A 22,785-nucleotide genomic window follows, 5' to 3' on the forward strand; every position below is an offset into this window, starting at 1 on the left:
AAGTCTGCTTTGTCAGATTTGAGCATTGCTACTTGTGCTTGCTTTCAGTCACTATTTATGGTGTACCTTTCCCCTTCAGCCTGTGGAGGTATTTTCCTGTAAAAGGAGGTACCTGTAAACAACATATGGTTATTGTTTTTTAAAATTCTTTCTGTCAATCTCTGTCTTTTGATTGGAGAGTTTAGACCATTTACATTCAATATTATTATAGAGTGATGATTTTTGTTTTCTGACATTTTGATGGATTCATAGTGTTTAATTCAGATTTGACTTTCTTTATTCTTCTAGTAAGAGTCATCCACACCCTGACTCTGGTATTTATTTGTCATATCATCTGTATAATATTTCATTAAGTATGTTTCATAATGCTGGCTTAGTGGTCATAAATTCTTCCAATTTTTTGCTTTCCTAGAAGTTTTTTTTTAAGTTTCATCTTCAATTATAAGATTGGTTTTGCTGGATATAGCAGGCTTGTTTGGCACTCATTGTCTTTCAATGCTTGGTATATATTATTGCAAGCCCTTCTGGCTTTTAGAGTCTGTACTAAGAAATTAGAAGAAAGTCTAATTGGATCACATTTCAATATGATCTGCCATTTTTTTCTTTTGTGATGTTAAAAAGTTTATCCTCATTTGGTATATTAGACACTTCAATTATAATGTATCTTGTAGTCAATATTTTATGATCTTGTCTATTTAGGGTTCTTAACGTTTCTGTATTGGATTTTCATCTCGTTCCCAAGTTTGGAGAATTTTCTGGTAGTATTTCATTGAAAAGGTTATAAATTCCTTTAGTTTGTATCCTTGTGCCTTCTACTTTGAAAATAATTTTTAAAAAATATCTGGTCAAGGATATTTGTTTTTCTGAACTCTTCATACATTATCAGTTCCTGGACCAAGGTTTACATTCAATTTTCAGTCTTCAAATGTATGAAGGAATTTATAATTATAGGATACCCGACCTCCTGAGGAAAAGCCAGAGATTGAAAGGAATTTGTAACTGTAAATGACAGAATGATCCCTTAGAGTGGACAAGATTCATTCAGGAAATATAAAAATAATTTCTTTATCGTAAAATACTAATACAAAATTTCTGAAAAGTTATTAATACAGGTCTTTCTGTCTTTTTCTATCATTTGGGTAGCTACAGCAGCCACATGGAACCAAGGAATGGTACACACATTTCAGAATTCCTTCTTCTGGGATTTTCAGAGCAACCTGGATGGCAACCCTTCCTCTTTGGGCTTTTCCTCTCCATGTACCTGATCACTGTGTGTGGAAACCTGCTCATCATCCTGGCAATCACCTCGGACTCCCACCTGCACACACCCATGTACTTCTTCCTCAGCAACCTGTCTTTTTCCGATATCTGCCTTACCTCCACCACTGTCCCCAAGATGCTGGTGAACCTGCAGACACAGAGCAAGGCCATAAGCTTTGAAGGCTGCATCATGCAGATGCACTTTTTCATAGTCTTGACTGGCTTTGAAAACTTCCTCTTGGCCGTGATGGCCTATGACCGCTTCGTGGCCATCTGTCACCCCCTGCGCTACACGGTAATCATGAAAACCCGGCTCTGCATGTTGTTGGTTCTGGTGTGCTGGATGCTGAGTGTCCTGCATGCCCTGTTACAAAGCTTAATGGTGTTGCGACTGTCCTTCTGCACAGACTTGGAAATCCCACATTTTTTCTGTGAACTGAATCAGGTGGTCCAACTTGCCTGTTCTGACACTTTCCCTAATGACATGGTGATGTACTTTACGTCTGTGCTGCTGGGTGGTGGCCCTCTGGCTGGCATCCTTTATTCTTATTCTAAGATAGTGTCCTCCATAAGTTCAATCTCATCAGCTCATGGGAAGTACAAAGCATTTTCTACCTGTGCATCTCACCTCTCTGTGGTCTCTTTATTTTACTTTACGATCCTAGGAGTGTACTTCAGTGCTGCTGCAACCCATAATTCACATTCGAGTGCAGCAGCCTCGGTGATGTATAGTCACCCCCATGCTGAACCCCTTCATCTACAGTCTGAGGAACAAAGACATCAAGAGGGCTCTGAAAAAATACCTGTGAGGAAAATATAAATGGGCCATTTTTTTTCTTTACCTGCAGTACTAGGGATTGAACTCAGGGCCTCACACATGCCAGGCAAGTGCTTTACCACTGAGCCACACCTCCAGCCCCAAAGGCCCAGTGTTCACAGAGCCTCTTCAATTGCAGGGTTCCAATCCCCAAAGGTAGTAATTGTGATTTCATAATTAGATCATGGAAGTAGGTCTTTCTCCTTCCATTAAATTCTTAATGTTTTGGTTTCTTTGATTTCAACTGCTTTGTGTGTTTTAAATAATTCCATTTACTTAAGAATTCTGCTCTTTCTGCTACTCAATGGCTTTTTCCTTTGGTCATTTTCTTATTTTCCCCAAATTCTTAACAGATTATATTAGAAAAATATTTGAGATTTCTATTTGTCTGATATAATGATGAATTGTATTAAGGTGGTATAAGCTACACTAGGTAGTTGAGGTCATTTGTATAAATTTATAATAGGAGACAATCTGAAACTACAGTTTTTGACTTTTGTGTTCTTTATTCCTTGTGCGGTCTCTGCAGTAACTATTCTCTCTGCTAGCACAGACCTGAACATACTAATAGATCTCACAGCATTGTGGTATTTTATTTTCCTCATCATGGTGTTATTTCTTATTCAGATCAGAGTACATAGTGCATCCTATGATACCATCATAGTGATGAAAGGCAAAGAATATTTATCAAATAAATGTTCCAATTGCAATGTACACTTGAAGACAAATTTTCACTTATTGGTTGACTTAATATGGGCTTAGAACCTGGGATGACCTTAAATGGTATGGAGCAAAATGTTCAATGATACACTGAATTACTCTGAAAGACTTATTTTTGGTGATGCATATTGTTTTGTTAAAAAAAAACTGGCCCCTGTGTACGAAAACCAGCCCCAACGTGCTGTGAGATTGAAGAAAGAGAGGCAGAGAGATCCAGATTACACAGGGTATAATTTATTGGAAACATACTGGCAGGAGCATGTTCCTGGACCACAGCAAGACCACGTAGATCCCTGTAATTTGGGTCAGAAGAAGGAGCACATTTAGTGGTTAGGACAATGACCTCACCTGAGCCAGAATGTACCTGGTTTAGCTTAAGCTAAGAATCAGATGCATCCCTGAGCCAGTTCCTATTGTAAAACTCCATGTACCACTCTAATAATCTTGTTTATTTATAGTTTCCTTGGCAACTAGGCAGGAAAATCCAACCAGGCTTACCCTGGAGCAACCATGGAGGTTACAACTCAATATGGCTGTGGTCTTGTCAAGCTGCATCCATCCACACAGCCAGTGTTGAAGTGTGGAAGCTTCATCTCTGCACCATGGGGTTTATTTGTTGTACTGAAGAATTTGGTGTGATTTTCTTATTTCATTGGCTCACCTTTTCATCTATGCTTAAAAAATTCTAGGCATATTTGCACTGTCTACAAATATAACTCCTTCCATCATTAAAAATCAAAATAACTCCTCCTCCTATTTTTTGCCATAGTCATCAAAATGCAGGTGAATAGATAACCTAAATATTGTTTATCATGGATTTCTCTCTATATATTGTGCACTAAATTCACTTAAATCCTATGATCAAAGGACGACTTATCTGAGACATTCAATAAGAGGCCCAGTCAGGCCTCTGGGGATGAACATGTGGTTCAGGCATACAAGATATGCCTGAAAAGAATTAATAATATGTGTTCTTACAATCTCTCCCAGTTGCTTAGAAGGGAATCTCAATGGTAGTCTTTTTCAATATAGTTATGTGAAAAAACATGAAAATCAAGTTATTATGAATGCTATTTCCAAATATCAGGAAAACATCACCTGTGTCTCCTCAATCTCCAAGCCCATAACCTCCCAGTCCCTCCTCATAACTACAGTTCTGCTCTCTGAGTCTATATGTTCTTCTTGTATCTATGAAACCAGACCCCTCATCCCCTGCCAATTTGGAGCACTGACTCTGCACAACTAGAAAGGTGTTTCTCCAGGTGGTCACGCTCACTTTGGCTTGAATAAACTTGGTTCTAACGTTTGGTTCCTCAACTTGCCTTTTAGCTGACAAGAGCAATGCAGGGAGCCATATTTGTAGACAGTACCAGAAGTGTGTGTGTGTGTGTGTGTGTGTGTGTGTGTGTTTAAACATAAACAGGAATATAGGTCAATAATTTAAAAAAATGGACATGTCATTCTAAGCCTGACACCCAATGAGCAAGCCTCTCACACATGGACAACAATCTTTCAAACTTCAACAGGTAGATTATGACATATAAAAGAAATGTTTCACGTTATAATGGAAGATATTAAATTTGTGATGTAAGAACTTGCTTTGTCCAGTTTAAAGTCATCTCTCACTCCCAGGACACATCAGGTGGGGCTTCCTGTTCTAATTTTTCCTTTGTGCCAGCTCCACTTGGAGACACGTAGTTGATCATTTCTGCCAGTGACTGTGGAAAGCCCTGTGGACATGGTGCTCAATAAAAGCACAGCACCCTCACAAGGAATGAAACTCCATGACCAGTCTTCAAGTGTGCTGTTATGCTAAGGTCTGCATTTCAGGAAGAGCAGTTAAGGCAGCAATGTAGAAAATCATGATAGAAGTGCATGTGGAAAAGCTGGCCTCAGATTTTCTTGTATCGTAAAAGTTACATCAGTGTTAACCAAGTGTAGATTTTTCCCCATAGATGTAGTAAAATTCAAATATTCCTACAGTAAAAACCTAAGAAAAAAATTATACACTATATGCCATATCAGAAGAAATTACTCTTAAGAAATTCGGGTTTTCTATTATTGAGCTATGTAGGCCAGGAAGGCATGGTGATTCCAGGTATCTATTGTTTCTTATTTTCATTATATAAAGTTTTACTTTAGTAGAATATTAACACTTTTACGACTTTCAGACTTTTTTCTTCTCAGCCATAGAATGATGATTGGCTGAATCAATCAATCAATCAGTTTATAAGTAAATAATTTTCCACTAGTCCTTGAAAAAAATAAATTCATATTGCATTATGACATGAATGGCAATTTCCGAATACTTCTTTTCCAAGGCTGGGAATATGTTGGGAAAACAAGAAAATGACAAAGGAAAAAACTTTTACATATCAGAAAAGATGGAAAGCGTTATAGTTTGAAACAACCTACTATATGTTTTATGGAGAAATAAAGGAGAGGAGTTTAAAGGCTCCAAACACACAAACACATACACACACACACACACACACATATACACATGCACACATACACACACATACATACACACTCACACACATGATAAGGAGATGGAAAGGCCACTTATTCTGATTTGATTATTATATGTTGAATTACTATTCTGTACCCCATAACTCTGCATAATTATTAGGTGTCAATAAAAAGAAAAATATAAAGTTAAAGGTAGGAGAAAATACTATAGGATACATTCGGAAATTGATATATAAATTACCTTTCCAGAAAAATGAGTTAATTAAATTATATAGAGAAGTTGATATCAAACACATGAAAAATACAGGAGACACAGAAGGAGCAAATTGGCTTGCCCAATCTAATCCCAGAATCATAATTACTGTCTCCAAAGACGGAGCCCTGCAATCATGGGCACTTCTTCAGTCTCAGTACAATTGGCACTTTTAGAGTCTCCCTCCCTAAGAGTGATTTCAGAGCCCTTTTGATGTCCTTGTTCCTCAGACTGTAGATGAAGGGGTTCAGCATGGGGGTGACCACCATGTACATCACAGAGGCTGTTGCAGTTGAGTGTGAGTTTTGGGTCACAGCAGAACTGAGGTACACACCAATGCAGGTGCAATAAAACAGGGAGACCACAGAGAGGTGAGACGCACAGGTGGAGAAGGCTTTGTACTTGCCCTGAGCTGATGAGATTGCACGGATGGAGGACACGATCTTGGAGTAGGAGTACAGGATGCCAGCGAGGGGGCCAATAGCCAGAAGCACAGCTGCGAAATATATCACCATGTCATTAAGAAAGGTGTCAGAGCAGGCACGGTGGACCACCTGATTCAGTTCACAGAAAAAGTGTGGGATATCCATGTCTATGCAGAAGGACAGCCGCAATACCATTAAGCTTTGTAACAGGGAATGCAGGGCACTGATGATGCTGGACACCAACACCATCAACATGCAGAGCCTGGGGTTCATGATGACTGTGTAGTGCAAGGGGTGACAGATGGCCACAAAGCGGTCATAGGCCATCACAGCCAGGAGGAAGTCATCTAACCCCGCAAAAAACAATAAAAAGTACATCTGTGTGATGCAGCCTGAGTAGGTAATGGCCTTGCTCTGAGTCTGGATGTTCACCAGCATCTTTGGAATGCTTGTGGAGGTGAAGCAGATGTCCACAAAAGACAAGATTGAGAGGAAGAAGTACATGGGCGTGTGCAGGTGGGAGTCTGAGATGGTGGCCAGGATGATGAGCAGGTTCCCCAGCACAGTGACCAGGTACATGGACAGGAAAAGCCCAAACAGAAGAGGTTGAAGTTCCAAGTCCTCTGAAAATCCCAGCAGTAGAAATTCTGACATTTGTGTATTATTTCTGGGTTCCATCTGGTGGAAAGAGAAAAATGATGAATGCTGGAAATATTGAGTTAGAAGGATGTGACTACCATTAAAGAGAATAATGACATATCTAATTTTCACAGATAGATAGATAATTAGAACTGTAGAAATGCCATGATTTGCATTTTTACAATCACGACATTGATTTGTGTATTTCATGGAGGACCTGATCCCCTTTGGAAGATGCCCCCCATCTTATGCATTTACTCCTGTCCATCCTCAGCCAGGAAGTCACTCTCCTACAGTCTGTGGAGACAGTCCGTTGGAATTTGAGAAGCATGTAATTAGAGCCCACCACCTTCCTGGGTCCACTTAGGGAATGGGTAGAGGTGCTGAAAAACAAGAATTTCTACAGTCTGATGGTGGGGGACAAATACAAGCACATAAAGAAAGAGTCACATAACATTTCAGATGGAGATAAGTGTGCTAAAGAAAACACCATCCACAGAAGGAAGGGGAGGATGGTGGGTGCTAACTTTATGGGGGTCCAGGCAAGAGCAGTAATCGGGTAACATTTGAACTTGGACCTCAGACAGGGCAGGATCCACAGGTCAACTGAGGAAGCGTGTCTCCCACAGGAGGATCAGACAGCGCAAAGACCCCGAGAAAGGTGCTTGTGCCAGGTGCTCAAGTCTGGAAAGGAAGCCAGTGTGGTGAGGGGGATGAGCCAGGGGAGAGTGACGGGAGAGCATGCCAGGGGGTTCAGGAAGAGGTGGTCTCAGTGCTGCTGAAACGTCACCATGCAGGGCTCCTTTTTCAGATGCTGTGCCTTGCATTTGATCTTGTTTCAAAGGCATCCTTCAAACTAAATACAGCCCTCCTTATCTCTGTCATCTGCTTCACATTTGGACATCTTTAGATGAGTTAGATTATGGAATATGAAAATTCAAGCCACCTCATTCTGAGGAATGCTCACTCCCCACAAGACACACCCACATACCCCCCGACACACACCACTTCCCACGGTGCATCCTAAGTCAATGCTACTGCACATTTTCTCAGTCTCTGCCATACTGATTAGAAGAAGGATGGATTGCAAGGCAGCTGCCAACATCAGAATATATTTCCCCTTAAAATAGAGACAGTGTCCTCAAATGGTAAGCTTCCCACAGGTGTGCACAGGTGTGCAAATCATCATATGACCATTTTATGCTCTGGATCTAGGGAGACATAAGCCGGCAATCTGCTCAGTAAACAGAGTGCTGAGAGGGGCGTGAGGGATGAGGAGTGCTTACCACACTCTGGGTCCCCAGAGACTCTGGTGGAGGAGGGCGTCCTTGGTGATGGAAGTTTGCCGGCCTTGCTTTTCTCTTCTTCATGCACAGAATGAGCAGGGAGGCAGCAAGGCCCAAATTATCTGAAAGCGAGAGGGGAGACACCAGCACATTGCAAAAACGAGTGAAGGGACTCAACCAAAAATCGACAATAGAAATACACAAAGTATAACAGTAGTAGAGATGAAATGAGAAAGAGATGTTATGAATAATATAAAATATGGAACTTCCAGAATCAGATAACCAGGTTTTAAATACTGTATGGATCAAATAGTAGCTACTTGAACTTGAAGCCAACAGAGGGATTATAAATGTTAGTCTATTCACTGGTGCATTGGGGATAGTAAGGTTTCTAATTCATGAAGTCAGCCTCACAGAAGTAGAGATTCGGATAGTGATCTTTAGAGGCTCAGAAGCGGGAGGGAAGAAACACAGAGGGAGGCTTGAGAACAGGTACCCAGCTATGATTAGAGAGGTGGAGCGAGTCCTAATGTTCTGCAGCACAGCCTCGTGGCTACACTTTGCCGCAGAAGGTTGCGTGTTTTATAAAGACTGGAAGACAGGAGTTTGAAAACTCCCAACATGACAAAGAGATAAATGTTAAAGGTTGATGCATTCTCCCCAACTAGGTCTATAAATACAAAGAATGCAAAATACTGAAAAGCAAAGTTGGCTAAAAAACAACCAATCAACCAACCAACCAACCAACCAACCAACGAACCTTCCAGTTTTTATATTTGAAAGAATCCAATCATCCACTGGAATAAAAACCTGCACATGTACCATAAAAGAGCAAAGAGTTTGCAGAGACCTCTTTTTTAGACCTCATATCTAACAAACCCACAATATATGCAGCCTCATGAGAAAGGGAAAACTTACAAAGAAAAGCTCATAATTGTATGCTTTTCACCTATTAGACATTCTTTGCACCAGCATATGCAGCAACACAATCTGAGAAAAAAAAATGCAGAGTGCGTCATTCATCACCGGGTCCTAAAGCAGAACTGGCGAGCCACACATTGACCAGATATTTTTAATGACAAAAATATACCCAATGCTCCCAATATTAAGAAATTATTTTTGCAACATCTTCATATACCTCCTGCTTGCTCAATTTTCCTCCCCCCTTAACCAAAAAACTTGAATATGGCCCAGTTTTGTTAACAGTGCCCAATGCTTCCCACTCCCTCCACAGTCCACCATTTGGACTTCTGTTCCCATCACTGACCTGTGAATAATCATTCTGGTGTTACTGAGTCTAACATTTATTTTTTTTTATTTTAGCCTATGAATAAATTAATGATGATTCATTAGTCAACCAAGCAGACAGGCACAGCCATTTCTTGTCATTGGACTAAGCTGGATTTGACCTTAGGTGATCTCACGTTTGTTCTCTCTAAACCTTTCCTGCTGAGGATGCCCAGGCTCACCTGGATGGGGGTTTCTGAGAAGAAGGTCTCTGAAGCTTCACTCCTACCCTGGGTGGTTGGCGATGGAGACAGAAGTTCTGTCCCCAGACAAGACAGAAGGACGAAGTGAAGTATTGGTGGCCATACCAGATTTAGGACATCAAAAGCAACCACCAGGTCTTGTCCATCCCCAGGTTGCACACACTGAGGGACTATTGTCCCTCAAGCAGAAGAGATATTTGCATCTCCCTATACCTGCTCATTAGGCCCATTTATCTCTTGTTGTTCCAGTTCTGAGTATGATTTCCCTGTTGGGCATTGGTCTGGGCAGAAAGAAAATCATTCTTGTGAATTTTCTCTTCCCTTGTGACCAGGTTAGAAGTCAAGTGAATCATTTTTATTACTACTTCTCTGTAAGGTCTCTTGACTTCCAGAGGAATCTCCTGCACACCGGGGAGGGGGTTTGGAGCACAGGGGATGCTGCCCACCACATGGAGATCTGGCCCTGAATCTCAGCAGTGCTGAGGCTGAGAAGATCCAAGTTAAAAAAATTTCTATATTTTCCAAATTTATAACCATCTCCAGGTGTTTTCCCCCAAACCTTCTGATGTTTCTAGCAGATTTAGCATCCACCTTGGGTAACTATTTAAAAAGTTCCAATCTAGTAATGTGACAGGTTTTAAAAAAATGTTTTTCCAGTCCAGAAAGTTTGAAGGACACTTTAGTTGTTTTCTTAAACTTCTACTGATTTGGAGCAAATATCCAAAAATCTGGTCACTATTTTTATTGGCTGATTATTTCTATATACCTGTTTTTATACAGTCTTCAGAATTTCTCAACAGATATTTACAAATTGTTATTCTTCTGTAGTCTTTTGAAAAAAATAATTCTGTCCGTAATTTAAAACATCTTCTATGTTACATAGATGTCTATCTTCTTTCTTCTGAGTTTCTTTCCTAAGTTTTAAGATGGCTTGTCCACAGGTAGACTTTTATGTTGTTTTCTGCAGATTGAATTAAAAATATATTTTTTTTTTACAATACAGCGCAGGTTTAGTCCCTTATATTTTTAAGAAATAAGATGTGTGTATTTATGGGATAAAAGTGATGTTTTGATCTATGTATACAACATAAAAAGACTCATTTAAGCTAATGAACTACCAATGGTCAATTCTTCATTCATTTTATTTCAAAATTATTATTCTTAACACATGTCAATCATGCACATTACGGGGTTCATTGTGACATTCCCATGCAGGCATACATTGTGCATTGAGCATGCCTAGTCACACTTCTTCCACCAGTGATCTCTTCACCTTGCCTCCTGCACTCTCCCCAGTCCTAGGAATCCTTCTTCTATCACCATTTTTTTTAGTTTGACACCATCCCTTTTATTGATTCTTGATTTTATTTCTTGTGCTTTAGGGGTATTGTAGAGGAATTTGGTTCCTAGGCTGACATGGTGGAGATTTGGGTCTGCTTTTTCTTCTAGCAGGTGCAGGGTCTCTGGTCTAATGCCTAAGTCCTCGACTTTGGGTTGAGTTTTGTACAGGATGAGAGATAGGGGTTTAATTTTCATTTTGCTACATATGGATTTCCAGTTTTCCAAGCACCTTTTGTTGAAGAGGCTACCTTTTCTCCAAAATCTGTTTGTTGTGCCTTTTTTTCTAGTATAAGATAACTGTATTTATGTGGAATTGTCTCTGAGTCTTCTATTATGCATCATGCTAATATCATGCTGTTTTTTTATTACTATAGCTCTGTAGTATAACTTAAGGTCTGCTATTATGATGCCTCCTGCTTCACTGTTCTTGCTAAGGATTACTTTGGCTATTCTGGGCCTCTTATTTTTGCAAATGAATTTCATGACTGTTTTTTCTGTTCCTATGAAGAATGTCATTGGAATTTTAATAGGAATTGCATCAAATACTTATTTCACTTTTCGTAGTATGGCCATTTGGACAATATTAATTCTGCCTATTCAAAGACATGGGAGATCTTCCCTGGAATGGAACCACCATTTGACTCAGTCCAGCAGGCAGATTCCAGTACTGGATCTGTTCTTCTTCCAGTGGTCAAAGACCTCCCTATACCATATTCTGTAAAATTCTGTATACACCATCATATCTCTATCCTTCAAAACTGATAACATTTTTTTTGTCTATTTATCCTTGAAGACAGTAAACATGAACACAATGGATATAAACCATTCCTAGGTTTATACCCAAAGCACTCAAGGTAAGCATACTACAATGATGTAGCCACATCAATGCTTGTAGCAGCTTAATTCACAATAGCTAAGATATGAAACCAACCTATGTATGCTTTAATAGATGAATGAATAAAAAACAAGGTATATATACACAATGGAATAATACTTAGCCAAAAAGAAAAATGAAGTTATGGCATTTTCCAATAAATGGATGAAACTGGAAACTATCATGTTAAATGAAATAAATTAATCCAAAAAAACCAATGGTCAAAGTTTCTCTCTTATATGTGGATGCTAACTCACAATAAGTGTGGGCTTGGAAGAATAGAAATTCATTGGATTAGACAAAGAGGAATAAAGAGATTGTAGGAAGAATGGGAATAGCAGACAGTAGAATGAATTGGACATAACTTTCCTATGTTCATTTATGAATACAGCACCAGTGAAATTCCATATCACGTACAACAGAAAGAATGGAAAGTTCTCCTCCATGTAGTATAATATGTTGAAATACACTATACTGTCATGTATAACTAAAAAGAACAATTTTTTTTTAGTTTATATATATGAGAAAGAGGACACAATACTTGTCACTTGCCTTAATTTGTCCAGTTTATTTTTCTCAGCATGGTATCCTCCAGCTTCATTCATTTTGCTGCAAATGACAGTATTTTATTCTTCTTTATGGCTGAATAATACTTTCTTGTGTGTATATATACCCCATTTTCTTTATCCATTCATCTGTTGGTGGACATTGAAGCACTGTATTAACCTGATGTCTTCCCCTGCCATGATGTTTTTTGGAAAACTTCTTTACTATTTCATGCATAGTGTGCATATCTTCACAAAGTTTTTTTTTTGTAAAAATACAAGTGTCAACAAAACTGTTGAAGTCCCTCTCATCCTGGAGAATAGAGAGAACAACGGGGCCAACGTGTGCATGGTTACTGTCTTCAAGGATAAATATACAAAAAATGTTATCAGTTTTGAAGGATATAGACACAATGGTGTATATAGAATTTTACAGAATATGTTCCTGGGAGGTCTTGTGCACTGGAAGAAGAACAGATCCAGTACTGGAATCTGCCTGCTCAATTTGTCAAAAAGGAGGTTGTGTTATGGTGTGGCCTGATCACTATAAGCAAGTAGGTTAATAGAGATATAGATAAGGTTGGATTAGCATAGCAAGTTGATCTTGTAGTCTAGCATGGAATAAAGGACATAAGGTTGATAGATATTAGTAAAATGTACATGAAAATGATAATGATACATGAAAGTTGCAATTAAAATAAAAAGGAGAGAGGAAACAGGAGCTGCCTTATCTTCTATTGGATCATATAAAAAACTACTTGGTCAAATAAATATGGGATAAGCACAAAAAGCTCAAGTTCTCTGCTTTCTTATATAAATAATGCATAGCTTCTGTTGCGTTTTTTGTATATTTCATTGTTTTAAAACTTTTTGTTTTATTCTCATTTTTTGGTCTTGAAATGTTCAATCTGTAAATGTCTCCATCTAAAAAAAAGATATCATTGCATTTGTCTTCTGCATACATTTATTTTCATTCCTTCATGATTTCTTCTTACCATCAAGATGATGTGATTATGGTTGGAATGTATCCGGAAATTAGGAAACCTTCTGTTGCTTATAGTGTCTCAGGGAATACCTGAGTTTAGTAGTCCTTCCTATCCCAATCCGGTCTAATTAATTTCTTTCTATTGTTTATTAATCAGATTTTTAAAAGTTGATTTTAAAAAATATGGCAGAAAATGGCCACAGAAGATGGAATCCAAATTCACTCATACATAAGAGATGTAGGAACCAGAATTTCTGGGTACCATTTTTGCATTCTTTAAGGGAAAGAGAGCCTTCTAGTGGTGGAAGTGAGAATAACATGCAGTGTGTGTGTGTGTTTGTGTGTGTGTGTGTGTGTGTGTGTGTGTGTGTGTGTGTGTGTGTGTGTGATTAAGTATGAGAACAAGTTTCACAGAAAGGGGACCTGGGTTCAATATATTCCAGGAGGTGACTCAGGCCAGCTCAAGGTAACAAATGGAGTTAGGGAAGGGTGTCTTTCACTTGATGGGACACATTTATGGCCATCTTAATAAAGTGTCAGTGCAGTAACTCCTGGCCTGAGGGACTCCCTGAATCCTCATCATACAAAGAGGCAGCCTTGACATTCAGCCTTCTCTGTCACCATCTCTCATCACCCTCCTCTTGCTCACCCCTCTCACCACACTGGCTGCCTTTGTGAAACATTCATTATAATTGATATTACTATTATAATTATTATTAAAGTGCAGGGTTTGCATTAGAGTCTGCTCTCTAAGTTGTACTCTCTTTGGCTTTTGACAAATGTACAATGACATTTATTCACCATTACAACGTCATGTGAAATACCTTCACTATACCAAAATTCTCATTTACACCTATTTATCTCTCCCTATTTTCCCCCAATCCCTGGCAAACACTGATTTTATTTTAAAGATCTCTACAGTTATGTCTTTTCCAGAATGTCCTAAGTTTTGGTTTTTTATTTAGTGGGTTTGCTTGTTGTTGTTGTTATTTTTGTAGTGTTTGAGAGAGCATCGGAGCCTTCGTGTGCAAGGCAAACTCTCTACCCCTGATCAGCACCCCAAACCGTGTGCCATGCGATTAGAATCACTTGCTATGTAGCCTCTCCAGATTGGCTTCTTTCCTTAGCAATGAAAATTTAAGATTCCTCCAGTTCTTTCTGAGACTCAAGAGCTCATTTCTTTCTATTTCTGAAGAATGACTTTTCCAGTGTATGGATGCACCCCAGTTTGATTATCCATTTACCTATGAAAGGCATTTTGTCTGCTTCCAAGTTAATTATGAATAAAACCACTATAGTATTTGTGTGCAGGTAATTAGTAATAAACAGAAGTCCCTGTTGGTCCAAATCATCGTCGGCCTTTAGGGGTTTTCTCCAGCACGTGGTTCCATTCAATCACGATGGCATTGTACTGAAGCAGTTGGTTTTAAGACGGGTGGATGTGTAGCGGTAGCTGATAACTGTGTAGTTAAGGGAGTGACACTGAAGCCATAACATAATTAAACAGAAAAACCCATGGTAATTGTCTTCTGCTACTTGCTCTGGCGTTGCTTCTGGTATTGAAGACAGCATTCACAACTGCTCTGCCTTCCAAGTTTACTTCAGATAATTGTATTAAAAAAGGATTTCTGGAGTTGTGGCTCACTTGTATGGCATGTGTGAGGCACGGGGTTCAATCGTCCACACCACATAAAAAAATAAATGAAATAAAGGTATTATGTCTACCTAAAATTTAAAAAAAAACAATTTTAAAGTGACTACACTGAGATCCTCTGCAGAGCAACCAGTAGGTGTGTGTGGAAAAATGTGGGGCCCTGATTTACACGACTGAGCAGGAACTGGGGCACTTTTGTGAGCCACTCTGTGATCATGAAGACTAAAGAAAATACTGAGCACATAGAAGGTTGATAGTAGATGATGTTCTTCTTTATCTCACCTTTTAATGGTTGTGGTAAAATTTAGGAAAGTGAAATATTCAATTTGGTGAAATGGAAGGAGTCACATTTGTGGGCAGTATCAAAATGTTTAAGGAGAAATAAGTAAATTAATAATAAAACATAAAAGATAATTGGGCATGGAGGTGCACATCTGCATTCCCAGTGACTCAGGAGGCTGAGGCAGGAGAATTGCAAGTTTGAGACCAACCTCAGCAACCTAGTGAGATCTTGTCTCAAGATAAAAACTAAAAAGGGCTGGGGATATACTGGGGATATCATTCAGTGGATATCATTCAGTGGTGCAAGCCCCAGTACATCCCCCAAAAACTATAAAAGATGCCACCTGCCTTTCCTTCCAATGAAAAACCCCTTTCCACAGAAATGCCAATCTTTCAAGCATCAGTGAGTCAATGTACAGCTTGCAAAAGAAATCTTTCACAGAGTAATACAGTGCATGACTTGAAATTTGCTTCATTGCATTCATCTCTGACTTTAAGTCTACAATGATTCAACTTATTTGTTCAGATTTGTCTTTACCCATAGAATCCCACTAGAGTCAGACCTTGATAATTAATTTTTACCAGTGAAGATTGTTGACACTGTGGACAGTGAGTTAAAAACAAACCATCATCCTATGGGAAGAACAAAACCCCATGGTCATTTCTAAGACCTGCTAGGATGTTAAAATCTGTATTCCTTAAAAGGGAAGTTAAAGTAGGGGTCATCAAACGAATAACAGACATTTCCATAAATTTCAGAAATAGCCTTAGTTGCCAAGTGTGTTTTCCTGATAGGAATAAATAAAACTCATGACTATCTAAAATTAAAACTAAAACAATCTTGGTATGATGTATGCCACTTGTGAAGACATTATTCTTAAGAAATACAGGTTAACCCATGACATACAAAATATAAATATTTATAATGATATCATAGGAAAATTTGAGAAGTAGAAAAATGACAAAGGGAAATATCTAGGCTACTAGGGAGAGGCAACACTTCATAAGAAATTTATTTATGTTGCATGGAGGAAATTAACTAAATTTAATTTTAAAAAAGTTAAAGAGCATAAATTTCCACAGCCAAATAGAAAGGATGAATTCTACTTCTATAATTTGATCAAAGAATCACAATTACTGTCTCTGAGTCTTTGACCTTCAACTACGGGCATTTGTCCAGTCCTGGGCCAAATGTCCCTTTTATTGTCACCCTTTCAATGAGTCTCATCAGAGCGCTCTTGATGTCTTTATTCCTCAGACTGTAGATGAAGGGGTTCAACATGGGGGTGACCACACTGTACATCACGGAGGCTGCTGCATTGGAGTGTGAGTTTTGTGTGACAGTAGAGCTAAGATACACACCCAGGCCTGTGCCGTAGAATAAGGAGACCACGGAGAGGTGAGATGCACAGGTGGAGAAGGCTCTGTACTTGCCCTGAGCTGATGAGATTGCACAGATGGAGGACACGATCTTGGAGTAGGAGTAAAGGATACCAGCAAAGGCACAGCCAGCCAGCAGCACAGCTGCCAGGTACATCACCAGGTCATTGAGAAAGGTGTCAGAGCAGGCAAGGTGGACCACCTGGATAATTTCACAGAAAAAGTGGGGGATTTCCAAGTTTGAACAAAAGGACAACCGCAACACCATCAAGCTTTGTAATAAGGAATTCAGGGCACTCGTGATCCAGGATGCCAGGGTCAGCAAGCCACAGAGATGGGGGTTCATGATAACTGTGTAGTTCAGGGGGTGACAGATGGCCACAAAGCGGTCATAGGCCATCACGGCCAGGAGGAAGTTGTCCAACACTACAAATAATGTAAAAAAATAAATCTGAGTGATGCAACCTGCATAGGTAATGGCCTTGCTCTGTGTCTGGAGGTTCACCAGCATCTTGGGGATGATGGTGGAGGTGAAGCAGATGTCCACAAAGGACAGGTTGGAGAGGAAGAAGTACATGGGCGTGTGCAGGTGGAAGTCTGAGACGGTGGCCAGGATGATGAGCAGGTTCCCCAGCACAGTGACCAGGTACACGGACAGGAAGAGGCCAAAGATGAGGGGCTGCAGTTCTGGGTCCTCTGAAAATCCCAGCAGAAGGAATTCTGAAAGTTGGGTGTCATTCTCTGGACCCATTTGGTTGATGAAACTAATAAGAAAAGAAAAAAATGGACATGACACAATTATGCAATTCGAACCTGGAAGAAATGCCGTCCTTCATGTTCTATAGGCAAGATGTAAATTTCTGTTTTCTGTGTGACTCTGCTCTCCTTCATAGGACCCTTGTCCTCTCTGAACTGGAACAATTGTCTGACTCTCAGCTTTTCCCCCAAGAGGTTATGGATTTGAATTTCTTTGGTGCATTTGAGAAATAAAATGTAGTGATGTTCACGTTGCAGGCACTGTTCCGACAGCGAATGATCAGTGCTGAAAAAAGATGTGTTCTTAAATCTAAAAAGGGAGGAACAATACAAGCCAAGGAAAGCAAAGATAAATAGGGAAAGGTAACCCTCGTGTGACGTGTCATGCATTAATAGTTACTATGAGGGAAAATCAAAAGCATGTTTGAAGGAGAAAGTAGAGAGGGAGCATTATTTTGTCCTGGAGCTTCAGGCAAGACAAGAGGTGACACTTGCAAAGAAACCCCGAGGAAGACAGTGTGCAGAAATTGTGTGCCTGGCAAGAGGGGTACACAGGCGAAGGCCCCGGGGGAGGTGCTGGATTCAGATGTTCAGGGTCAGTGGCAGCCAGTGTGATGAGCAAGATGATCAAGAGGGAGAGGGACGTGAGTGGGTGTCAGAGAATAATGAAGAACAGAGGGGCTGTTGAGGTTCAGGACAGCAGGAGACTCAGATGTTGTTGTTTTGTGATTTAACTCATCTGCCCCTTGCAATAATACTGAACCCAGGTCCCTCTTGGTCAAACCTCTTCTGAGCCCTAAGGACAAACACACATAAACACACACACACACACACACACACACACACACCACCCTGCTTTAAACACACAACATACTTTGTTCTTCTCACTCCCAGTCACGTTATTAGAAAGGAATGGGCCTTGTTTAAGCTGTTGATATCAAATCATCTTTCTTTACATAGGTGTGCAAAAGGTACCCAAAAGTTCCAGCTTGTGAATATCCCCAACACGTGAAACCTATTTGAGCTTCCTTTTGCTAGAGCTATTTCCTACTCTGTGTTTAGATGATGTGGGTCAGAGAAAGTTGTCCCACACTACAAATAAAGTAAAAAACATATAAATCTGTATGATGCAGCCTTCATCGGTAATGACCTTGATCTGTGTCTGGAGGTCCACCAGCATCTTTGGGATGATGGTGGAGATTAAGCAGATGTCCACATAGGGCAGATTGGCAGGAAGGAGTACATGGTCACCCAAGGAATTTTCAGGAAGCAGGTTTATTGACTGCCATAGTCCTAGAGGGCTCTTGCCTAAAACATTCTCTGGACAAAGATTTTGGAAATTCTTTGAACTTTATTCCAAGTGAAATGAGGGTCTTGGACGTTTTGAATGACAAGTGTTTTGTTCCATCCTCTAGACCAGAGGTTTCACAAGTCTTTTTTTCTGCAAACCTGGTATTTACAAAAAGAGGAAATTATTAAGCACAATATCCTCTGCATGCAGACGTTTTCCCTGACATCCTGTGTAAGAAGCTTTCTGAAAAGAAGAGGAACTTACATGTCACAAATATGGTGGGGGTTTCTGCTTAATTATGGTAAGAGTCTCCTGTGTGGGGGTCTTTGGCTTGCTTCATAGAGAAATACTAAAAAAGAACAAAACACATCAGGCATCAGATGAAGCTCAGTGGTGGAGCACTTGAATCACCTGCGTGACAGCCTGGGTTCAATCCCAGCACAGCAAGAAGAGAGAAAGGAGGAAATACAGAAAACCTGGTCAAATAACAGAAAAGAAATGCATGAAGAACAACGAATGTCCAGTTTTTGTATGAAATCGTAGAGGTCATGTTTTCCTGTGCCATTAGATATTGAGTTGACTAATTGGGGTGTTTGTATTTCATTTCATCTTTCGTTGACACATAATAATTACAGAAGTTCATGGGGTAACATATGAAGTTCCAATATATGTACACATCCTGTAACAATCAATTCAGGGCCATGAGTATATCCACCACCTCAGATATTTGCAATTTCATTTATTCAAAACGCTCTCTTGTAGCTGTTTGGAGATATACAATGTATCATTGTTAACTATGTGATAAAATTGCCAAATTTATTTCTCCTGGCTGCTCAGACCCCCCATTTTTGTATCTTTCCTCTCCCCAATCTCTGGAAATGATGATTCTATTCTCTCCTTCTATGAGATCAACTCTTTAGATCTCACAGTGAAAACCAATTGGTATTTGTCCATCTGTGAAATAAGCCAGACCCAGAACGGCTCCAGCTGGACCGTAGCCTGTGAGGCAGAAGTGCCCCTCCCTTCCATTTTCTTATGTGGAATCTCTCTGGATTATTCCTTTGCTTTCAATTTTGAACTCTGAGAAAATCCAGTGGGCCCGACTAGTCCTGGTTGTGACCTTCACCTGACCAAGGCCGCCCCAGATGACAGTCTATAAACCCCCCACCCACTCTACAAGGAGTCTGTCCTTCAGCACAGAGTCCAGTCCTGCCTGTGAGTCATGCTGAGGGCATTCAGTTAGACACACACACACACACACATTGACCACACTGAACTCTGTCTGGACATTTGGATGCAAGGTTGAAATGAGACTTACTGGCTTGGTTCACCTCTTTCTTTTTACAGCTGTATGTGGATATGTCTGCATTATCTTCAACAAAACCAAGGAAGAGGCAGAGTTGTGAAATAAAATGCATGTCAGGAGAATAAAACCGGGTTAAATTTAGTAGTTTTAAAACAACTGAATTAAACAAAATTGAGTGCAGCATCAAGGGAAAGAAGATCTATAAAACCAAGATTTTAATGCTGTCATGATAGATGTAAAGTTATATTGGTGAAGAGCTAAACTTAAGAGAATATAAAAGAATATTCCCTGAATATTGAGGCCTGTACAGATATTCAGTTGCTCTTTGTTGAATGAACAAGGAATCCTGCCTCTCTGTATAAGAACATTCAGCACAGGATAAGATTATATTTCAATTTTGTTGGAAAAGCTTGAATGGTTGAATGAAAGTTGGCATAAATGACTATTTAGCTGGAGGAAAAAGTGGTTGGTCCATTACCTCACATACCTTACAAAAATTCAGAGGAATTGAAGACTGCAATATGAAATTAAAGAGCACAGTTTAGAGGGACACCAAGAACACTATACATAAAGTTTAAAATCATCTTGTACAAGTCAAGAAACTCAGAAATAGGTGATAGGAATTTGTCACTAAATAAAATTTTAAAAAATGATTATGGCTGAAATATATCACTCTCAAAGACAAAAGAACAACACCAAACAGGAAAATTCCATTGAAAATCTGGTAACGGTAAAAGCGGGCAGGTGATAACCATATGCCAATCAAAATGATGCCCCATCACAGAGATGAAAGTGCCTTCGAGATACTCTCTCTCTACAGGTAGTGCACGCTCCTCTTTTCCACCTAATGGGCACATACTCTACGTACACTGAAAACCACTTCAGTCCACTCATTCCTACTTCTAACATGGCTTCTGGGGTTATCACCTCACTGTCTACAATGACCTTCGCATTGCTGAGTTCAGGGCTCACTTCTCTGTTTTGCATGGTGAATAAATACATCAACCAGTTAATCAGACAAACCAGTCAGCAACCACCCCAGCCTCTCAGTGCTGGGCTGGGCTGGCTCTCAGCCACCTTAGGTGTACGTTCTTGGTTTCCAGTCTCTCAGCATCTTCCTGCAGCACCTTCTGGGAGCCAAGACTCACCTGGATGTGTTTTTCTCAATGGAATTTGTCACTAACTGTGTGGAAATTCAAATCCCTCCCTGCATGGTTGGCCGTGGAACCTGAAGCCATGTGGATGGACAAGACAGCAGGGAGGGTTCAAGCAGCAGTCCCAGAGCCCAATACTGGACTCCAAGACAAACAGCCACCTCCCATCCAGAACAAGGTCACACACGCCAAGGGACAAAGGAAGGGGCGATATTTACAGCTCTGTGTGCCTGCTCATTAGGCACATTTCTCTCTTGTTCCAACCCTGAGCACATTCTTTCCCTATGGGATTTTTCTTGCCGATTCTGTGTTCTCAAGACAAACAAATTGTATCTCAGGGGGATCAGACTTTGTTATGATTCTCCACGAACTCTTCTGCCTTCCAGAGAGCTAAACTCCCAACACCAATTTCAGCCCTGACTTGACATTTCTCTAAGGTCTAATTTGGATGATGCTGTCTTGACTAGGTAACCTGGGTCCCTAAACCCTTGTGACACGTATGGGGATGACCAGGCCGATATCTCTGTTCACTTTCTTACTCCTCTCTTCAACTAGGGAGTGAACTGTGATTCCCTAAACACAAAACCATGACTTCTGCAATCCTTGGCTTTGTGATATCTCCCTCCAAAACAAGCAAAAATATCATGTTTATAACATGAGTCGAATCTGTCATTTGGTCGTGTATTTATTCAGCATTTGGTAATTCAAAGAGATATCTTTAGATCGTTTAATGCACATTGTCCTAAGATTAGTGACTTACAAAATTCATTTCAATTTTTATTACAGGCCATTCTTTGTGTTCACGCTATTAAGAACCTTATTCTACAATCGTGCAGTTGGGGCTTAGAATGGTTAAGTGATCTCATTGGGAGTTAGGACTTCCACGTAAGAATTTTAGAGGAGACAGACACATTCAGGCCATAACAGAATAGAAATTGCACAAGGGCAGGGTCTCCCTGCCTTGAACAAAGGTGCTTAATAGATATTTTGGCTTGACATGCAAGGAAAGTATAAATGTTTAAGGAGAAGGAAGTGCTAGCAGCCCTCATTTGATCACTGCACATAAATTTTCTCTACACCCCATACATATAGATCTTTGTGTCAGCTAAAAATAAACTCTAAAATATATCATTGCAAATGGGTAATTTGACCTCCTCTTTTCCAATCAGGATGCCCTGATTATTTCTGTTTTCTACTTGCTCTGGCTGGAACTTTCTGTACTAGGATGAATGAGTAGTCAGAGGAGGTATTCTTTTCTTGTTTCAGGTCCTAGAGGAAAAGTTTTCAACTTCTGCCCAATCGGCATGATGTCAGCTTGGCTCTGTAATACATAGCTTTCATTGTGTTGAGGAATGTTCCCTCTATACCAATTGGTTGAGAATTTTTACTACAAAGGGTTGTTGGGATTTATCCAATGCTCTTTTTGCATCCATTGAGTTGATGAGATAGTTTTGTCTTTCATTCTGTGGAGGTGATTTTCACATTTGTTGATTTGCATATGTTGAACCATCCTCACATCCCTGGGATAAATCTCACACAATTGTGTGGTAGAATCTTTTTGATGTACTGTTGGGTTTTGTTTGCTGGTATTTTATTGAGGATTTTCACGTGTACATTCACCAGGGATATCGCCCTATAGTTTTCTATGTCTTTATCTGGTTTTGGTGTCAGAATGATGATGGCCACGTAAAATGAGTTTGGAGGAGTTCCTGGTCTTCAACTTTCCGTAAAAGTCTGAGCAGACTTGCTATTAGTTCTTCAAATGTTTGCTAGGAGTTATCAGTGAAGATATTGGGTTCTGAGCTTTTCTTCTTTAGGAGACTTCTCTTCTCAGTCATTATCAGGCATATTTGTT

General features: G+C 39.9%; 2 protein-coding genes and 1 pseudogene across 2 annotated transcripts; 1 reads left to right on the top strand and 2 right to left on the bottom strand.

Moving 5' to 3' along the window:
• Nucleotides 1–1,156: 1,156 nt before the first annotated feature.
• LOC101968171 (olfactory receptor 7A5-like) lies at nucleotides 1,157–2,069 on the top strand (annotated as a pseudogene).
• Nucleotides 2,070–5,656: 3,587 nt separating this feature from the next.
• On the bottom strand, nucleotides 5,657–6,625 carry LOC101968472 (olfactory receptor 7A17). The gene has a single exon (XM_005336313.2). The coding sequence runs from the start codon at nucleotides 6,623–6,625 to the stop codon at nucleotides 5,657–5,659; it is 969 nt and encodes a 322-aa protein (XP_005336370.2).
• Nucleotides 6,626–16,205: 9,580 nt separating this feature from the next.
• On the bottom strand, nucleotides 16,206–17,174 carry LOC101968767 (olfactory receptor 7A17). Its single transcript, XM_005336314.2, has one exon. The coding sequence runs from the start codon at nucleotides 17,172–17,174 to the stop codon at nucleotides 16,206–16,208; it is 969 nt and encodes a 322-aa protein (XP_005336371.2).
• Between the last annotated feature and the right edge of the window lie 5,611 nt (nucleotides 17,175–22,785).

This window comes from Ictidomys tridecemlineatus, chromosome 2, assembly GCF_052094955.1.
Source record: "Ictidomys tridecemlineatus isolate mIctTri1 chromosome 2, mIctTri1.hap1, whole genome shotgun sequence".
In the NCBI taxonomy this organism is placed as follows: domain Eukaryota; kingdom Metazoa; phylum Chordata; class Mammalia; order Rodentia; family Sciuridae; genus Ictidomys; species Ictidomys tridecemlineatus.